The sequence below is a fragment of the Sprattus sprattus genome (assembly GCF_963457725.1).
Source record: "Sprattus sprattus genome assembly, chromosome: 18".
NCBI lineage: Eukaryota > Metazoa > Chordata > Actinopteri > Clupeiformes > Clupeidae > Sprattus > Sprattus sprattus.
Genome location: NC_137916.1, coordinates 8,502,460 through 8,509,959, shown reverse-complemented (window position 1 = coordinate 8,509,959; position 7,500 = coordinate 8,502,460). Strand labels below are relative to the sequence as shown.

Here is a 7,500-nt window from a genome sequence, read left to right as displayed (position 1 = left end):
TCTAGTTTTAGGCACATTTAAAATTCCATATTATAGCCACATTAAACTCCTTCCCTTCCCTTCTCAGGCCTAGGGACCTCCTGTGTTGTGTCAACTGCATAGTTATCTAGCTTGCAGTACTTAAATTGTGGATGCAATTAGTCTCCAAGATACAGATCTCATGCCTACAGCTGAATTCGAATTTGTTTGTAATAAATAATCGAATGTGATGATGAAGTAGGCCTACGGTACGCAGCGTCTTAACTGAAGCTCAACTCAAGCAGCTAGCTTGCCGCTAACACTAACTGAAAACACACTGGAACACATAGTGGCTAGGAGGTAGCTAGCTGCTAATAAGTAACATATATATTATATAAGTAACACATCAGCAGCAATGAATCAAGTGTACTGATATTAATTGTACTACTAAATGTACTACTAACATGCCATTCTTAAATTAAAGCCAGTGACATGATGGTTAACGATTAACGAGTTAATGATGGATACCGACAGTTAGCATACCTAGCTAGGTAGCATTACCATTGGATTTCAATGGCAGTTATGCTAGCTCTGGCTATCCAGACAAAGGAGCCTTGTTTTTGGACACGTATGACTTGACGAGCGGGGGCAATACAGTCATCTGGAAAGTTTAAAATGATACTAAACGAAGGGAAATCTACTGTATGGAGATATTTCTGCTCAGTAGACAATGCAGATTCTAATTAGGCTGGTGGATATGTCCAATGTAAGAAGTGTGAGGTTTTAATGAAATATGATTGATGCAACTCTCGTTCTCCACAACGACATGGATTAACCTGGATGGCTGTATGTAGTTTCAGAACGAACGTCAAAGATCTTCAATGGTAAGACTTGTCGGTTGTGCCTCTGTTGGTGTCTCATAAAACGTGAGTTTTATTAAAGCATAGCGTGTGTATTGTGTAGCTATTTCATTCCGAGATGGCAGGGGAGTGAAATGCTCCGCTCTGCTGCTGGTATACAGACAGCCGGAAAGGTTAACAAACGGAATGAAATAGCTACACATTACACACGCTATGCCTTAATAAAACCCACGTTACTCACATACTGGTTAACACTGTTAGAGCGGGTGTATAAACTGTACCTGAAACTGTTGCCACTACATTCGTTTTAATATTTTGCACTCTCTATCTAACCACTCGTTCAGGTGTTTTCTTGAGTTGGTACAGCCAACTACTGAATACGTAGTTCCCAAACCACTTTTCCTCGTTAAGTTTTCCATCCTTTTTCACACTACTGTGTCTCTGCGTCGATATCGGAGATACCTAGCAAAATAAACCTGAGCCTGGGTGAAGGCTAAATAGCTCGCTAGCTATCATCACTCTATTCGCGATTGTATCAATAGTATATCTAGGTTTTCTTTGGTGACGGTTTTGAACTGTCTGTGGGTTGTGAACGTAAACAACTCGCTAGCTATTACTACTACTGTATCATGATATAAAGCTTAATGGTGGTTTTCGATTTACATGATTTTTATGGCATTTAAGAGATATAAACCTTGATGGTGGTTTTCGATTAGCATGATTGTTATGGCATTTAAGAGAGCTTCTCCTATCTCAGGGTGTGTGACGTCACAATGGCTCAACCTTCCACCATGTTAGTCAATGAGAGAAAAAGGTGATGAAAAAGAGGAATAAAAAAGGAGTGGCAAGGAGTACCGCCACGAAAAGTCATAGTGGCTTGCACCGGATCGAGCCGGACATTTCGGTGTTTGAATGGCGTCTCTATCTCAAACGGGCGAGGAGTAGTTAGCTGCAAGAAAAACGGGGAGAATAAACTAGAATGCGTTTCGTGAACGAACTGCGAGAGTGTGCTTGCTCTGTTGCGGCCATGACCGAGAGAACAAGTGCCTTGGAATTGGGGCAGGTGTCAGCTCTCCAGCTCTCCCTGCTGGATGAGCATGCACAAATGAGTATGCACAAATGAGTATGCATGAGTGAGTATGCATGAGTGAGTATGCATGAGTGAGTAAACATGAGTGAGTATGCATGAGTGAGTATGCATGAGTGAGTATGCATGAGTGAGTATGCATGAGTGAGTATGCATGAGTGAGTAAACATGAGTGAGTACGCATGAGTGAGTACGCATGAGTGAGTAAACATGAGTGAGTAAACATGAGTGAGTATGCATGAGTAAGTATGCATGAGTGAGTATGCACGAGTGAGTATGCATGAGTGAGTATGCACGAGTGAGTAAACATGAGTGAGTATGCATGAGTGAGTAGAGCCCTGGTATGGAAGGTGTCTCTTAATATTCCTAGTTATACAGTTGAATGGAGAGGGACAGAGAGAGAAGAGGAACCGTGCGCAGGTGTCAGTGAGAGTGCAAGCCAGTTTAATGAGCCTATTATGATGTCATAATGCCTCAAAGTTCTGCCATGCAAGTCTATGGAGAAAAAAGATGATGGAAAAAGAGGAATAAAAAAGGAGTGGCAAGGAGTACCGCCACGAAAAGTCATAGCAGCTTGCACCGGATCGGGCCGGACGTTTTGGTGTTTGAACGGCGTCTCTATCTCAATCGGGCGAGGAGTAGTTAGCTGCAAGAAAAACTACTAGAATAAAAAAAATAGTAAAAAACGAAGAACAATAGTGTGCTTCCCTTCGGGCAAGCACACTAATAAATAAAGAAAACTTGACGATAACAATACTGTGCTTCCCTTCGGGCAAGCACACTAATAAAACCTCCAGATATGTTCTCTATATGCAAGATCACAATAAGATCTAGTTTGAGTCTACAGTCTTGCTGTGTTCAAGCGTTTGCATTAAAAATCATCTTCATCAATCTTCAGCACCATATGTGAAAAATGTCTGGAGGACCCATGACCATGAACGTGGTTCCTATAAGCACCACTGGGGGAAGTGATCTGATGCCTGCAGCCTCTTTCTATTTGCACTTGCAGGTTCTCTGTGCATTTAGCAAGGAGCTTCAGCTGCAGGGGAGAGAAAACCTTCACTGTTCCAGGGCTCCCTACCTTTGATGTCCCTGTGGACGATCATGTTGCTGTGGAGGTAGGTGATGCCCTCCAGGATCTGTCGCGTGTACTTGCGTGTCACGTTCTCCGTCAGCGCCCCGTAGGCCTTCAGCTGGTCCTTCACCGAGCCCTAGGACACGGTGACAGAGCTGTCAACAACACTCTTAACCTCTTGCAGTTTCATCTAAATCATGACATTAATCCCAATTGAGAAATTATATATCTGTTCATAGAGAAAAAGCTTTGGATAAAAGTTATGTGTATTTAAAGACTGAATTCGCTGAGGTAATTTGCACAGGAAGGCCAGATCCTACTGACAAAAATGATGAATGGCTGGTTAATCCCTGTTGGATGTGAATGCCACTCATGGTGCCAAGAAGATAGAGGTCAGTTTGGCCCTGAGAGTCTGTGGCCCTGAGAGAAGGTGCCGGCGTACCCCTGGCATGTACTCCATGAAGATGGTGAGGGTCTTCTCGTTATGGTCCCTCAGGCAGCCATAGTACTGCACGATGCGCTCGTGGTGCAGGTTCTTCAGCAGCTGAATCTCACACTCCAAAGCACTGACCTCCTGTGGAGAGAGAGAGAGAGAGAGAGAGAGAGAGAGAGAGGGGGAGAGGAGAGGGAAAGAGAGTTTAACTCTAAACATAACAAAACCAAATATGTCACAGCGAAATAAAGAGAGAGAGAGAGAGAGAGAGAGAGAGAGACAGAGCGTGATAAGGTTTACATGAACCACTCCGGTAAACCACCTCCCTCTTGAAAGAAATTCCCGTTGATTGCCTGAACGAGTGCCAAAGAGAAGGGATGAGAGAAGAGAGAGGGAAAGAAAGAGAAAAACAAAGTAAGAAATGTACACAAATGAGCACCAATTTGTGCTACCAAACCTCATTAAAACTGCAAACATTAGGATTAAACAATTGATTAACAACTGATTAACATCCGGGCTACAAGTAATGTGCTTATGCCTGGAAAAGGGAGGCAACAGAAGATCCCAGAGAAGTCCCACTCCGCACAAACATGCACACACACACACAAACAGAGACACACACACAAACACACACACACACAAACAGAGAGACACACACACACACACACACACAAACAGAGACACGGGCACACATCATGCTTACAAACACACAGCCACTGCCCCCTCCCCCTCCTCTGAGATACAGGAAGTGACAGTGCATGTTTTTTCAGGGGCAGACAGGAAGGGATTTAAAAAAAAAAAAAAACAAGGAAGCGAGATAGAAAGACAGAGAAAAAAAGAAAGACTCTGAACGTCTGTTTTTCTCTTTCTTTCCTGTCCCTCTCTCTGCCTGTGTCACACTTGCTTCGTGTGTGCACTTGAGGCCTCACGAGGCGAAACTTGAACCTTCAAACTTACCCAAACACAAACACAAAAACAAAAATAAACAAACACAGCTGTGGAGGCTCATCTCATGCGGTGCTACGCCACGGGGCTGATGTGGTTTGGCTTCCCTGCAGCCGGGGATATATTTCACCCCAGGCCTGGGTTCCACAGAGAGAGACGCTTTTTTTCCCCTTATGCTACAGTTATTCCATCCTGTGATTCCAGTGCCCTTTAGCTACGTCTTCAGAGTTGAAGGCTGGACGACTGGAGTTCCTGGAAGTCTGCCCTTACTGTGTGTGTGTGTGTGTGTGTGTGTGTGTGTGTGTGTGTGTGTGTGTGTGTATAAATGCCTTGTGAGAAGGCATGCCTTGAAAAAGTGAAAAGGCGGTGTGGTTCTTTTGGATCACACTGCACAGGGTTTTCGCTGTGGCTGTGAGGTTCGGCTGGTCTCACCTTGCTGGTCTCAGGGCTGTCTGGGTCGAAGGTGACCTGCTTGGCAGCCAGCTCCCGGCCCGTGTCCACGTCGTAGCAGAGGTAGACCCTCCCGAAGGCGCCCTGGCCCAGCAGCTTGCCCCGCCGCCAAGTGAGAGGGGCACTAGGAGCTGCAGGGGGCAGATGAAGAGCGGGGTAAACAGGGGCAGTTAGAGACAGCAGGGACACACGTGACAGGTTGTGTTTGATGCCAGAGGCCTCTCGCAAGGTAGTGCACCAGAGAATCTAAGGTGAGTACTGTTTCATGCACATAACAGACAAATGTGTATCTCATAACATCCCCCTTAGGCATCGAAAGCAGATAACGTGCATGGATTTGATTTACACCAATAGCTAACCCTAGCTGTAGTCTACCAAACAGACAAATAGATGAAGAAGAGCGAACTTTAGCAGGATGCATAATGATATGATGCTTTCAAATACATCTATCTTTCTAATCTTTCTACATAAATAATTAAATAATTATATAATTTAAAAAAATATATAAATTGGGCATCCAAACTCTGAAGAATACATGCATTAAAGGGCTACCAAGGATTTATACATTTTGCAAGCCCTGCTTTCTGTGTGTGTGTGTGTGTGTGTGTGTGTGTGCAAATGTGTGTGTGTGTGTGTGTGTGTGTGTGTGTGTGTGCGTATGTGTGTGTGTGTGTGTGTGTGTGTGTGTGTGTGTGTGATTGGGCCTCTTCCACTCACACTTGTGGGCCACGGGTCTGTCCTGCGGGCGGAGGCGCCCCTGGGTGTCCACCAGTTGCCAGCTGCTCAGGCTCTCCTCGCTCCCATTTAGCGAGCGCCGCGAGGGCACCAGCGTGAACAGGTTCCCCTGCGGCCGCCGTATCCGCGGAAACGTGCGCCGTCCTGAGGGAAGAACAGCGCAACAGTGAAACCAAAGAGGCTTAAAGCCCTTAAAGGTCGCCGCTGCCCTCGAGAGCGTCAGGAGTCAAGGGCACGGCATTTTGGGGAGAAAAGACAGAGGGACCCAAAAGGTCGACTATGGAATATGGCCGAGCCCACTGCCAACAACCGCTCCAGCAGACTCCCAGACACCCCGATGCTGAGACATAATGCTAACAGCTATGAGCTAAGGGTAACACAGAATGGTCCTATAGGGGAAGCCTGATTAGTTGCCCTGGCAGGTGAGGCGTACCTTCACTGAGGTCCTTGTGGTGAAGGGAGACATGGTATCTCCGTGGATACGTTCCACCCTTCCCGACCTTGTCATAAACTTGATTCTCACGGTCTGGAACAAAGAGAAAGCGAGAGAGAGAGAGAGAAGGGGGGAGGGAAGAAGAGACAGGGAAAAGGGGATTATGGGAAGCCCGTTAGGACAACGAACAGTGACTTGAGGGGGCTTTTTTTGGGGAAGAGGCTCAACTAACAGACACACAGCGTGGCTTCCGTGTCCAAAAACGCCTCATGCTGTTCCGCCACAAAGACTTTGGAAATGGCTGAATATAGATCCGTCTGGCCACGGCCGTATCTCGAGCACCCACCTGCAAATTCCTGGCGGTTGTCGGGGTAACTTTTCGCTCGATGCATGCGCGACTTCCTGAGGGAGGGGCTGCGAGAATGGCAGAGGCAAACACAACACAAGCAGAAGGTTAGTGACTTTCATCAAAGTCACCAGTACATTGGCAGTGCCTCACTTTGTATAGCTGTTTATCTACATAGACACACACACACACACACACACACACACACACACACACACACACACAAACACACACACACACACACACACACACACACACATACACAGCACCTGGCTTCTACCTGAGCAACTCTGATTTGCTGGCATGTTTTCTCACCTGTCTGAGTTGCTGTCTAGTGATTGACAGCTGCCAGACACAGAGTTTTCAGCACTGCTCCAGGGCCCCAGCACCTGAGGACAAGGCACGGAGCAAAACAACACTTTTTTTTTTTAGTGTGTGAATGTACATTTGAACGGAGAACTTGATTGGACACATGATTAAGTTTGTGTGCAACTCTGTTGACTGTATGACTGAATCTGTGTATTTTAAATAGGGTGACTGTGTAATTATTTGACTGAGTGTGATATTGTGTATGTGTGTGTGTGTGTGTGTGTGTCTTACACAGGGGTCTCCGGTCTCGGGGATGAACTCTCCCTCGCTGTTGATGCTGGTGTAGGAGCCTTGGCGTGCGATACGTTGCTGCCGCTCAGGAACGTAGCCAGGGGGCGGGGAGCTCCGCCCAGTGTTCTGTGAGCCTGGGAGAGAGGCGGGGTCAGTGGGCGGACACAAACACCTCAGTGACTTAAATCGTGTGCAATCATGTACAAATGACTTTCCAGTTCCCATCAGTGCTTCAACCATTGCCATGTGCCATTGCCATATTCATTAATATTTGAGTTTTCTCGGCATCATGATGTGCTCTCCTTTTTTGCGACTGAATCACAGTGCCAGCTGAATAAGAGTTATGTGATGAATGGCCCACGCAAGCATCAGTGCTGATACTGGCAGCGTTTACGGTCATGGCCCCTCTGTGCCTATTAAATCCAGCTGAGAGTGGAAGAGCCATTAAAGTTAGAAACAAAGAATAAAGCAATTGTATGAAAAAGTTCCTCTCCGCCAGGCTGTGAACTATGAAGAACTTGAGCTGTTATGCAGCCATCATCGCACGGAAAAATCTCACACTAATGGTCACATGCACA

At 46.2% G+C, this 7,500-nt stretch overlaps 1 protein-coding gene across 1 annotated transcript in view; it reads right to left on the bottom strand.

Annotated features, from left to right (window-relative positions):
- map3k3 (mitogen-activated protein kinase kinase kinase 3) overlaps nt 1-7,500 on the bottom strand; it is a 26,156-nt gene that overhangs the window by 5,269 nt on the left and 13,387 nt on the right. Inside the window, exons 9-16 of the mRNA XM_080857119.1 lie at nt 6,923-7,056; nt 6,638-6,711; nt 6,323-6,390; nt 5,977-6,069; nt 5,526-5,687; nt 4,791-4,939; nt 3,423-3,554; nt 2,987-3,116 (exon numbers count right to left, since the gene is read on the bottom strand). Coding sequence (XP_080713245.1) covers nt 2,987-3,116; nt 3,423-3,554; nt 4,791-4,939; nt 5,526-5,687; nt 5,977-6,069; nt 6,323-6,390; nt 6,638-6,711; nt 6,923-7,056 — 942 coding nt within the window. The remainder of the gene's footprint in view (nt 1-2,986; nt 3,117-3,422; nt 3,555-4,790; nt 4,940-5,525; nt 5,688-5,976; nt 6,070-6,322; nt 6,391-6,637; nt 6,712-6,922; nt 7,057-7,500) is intronic.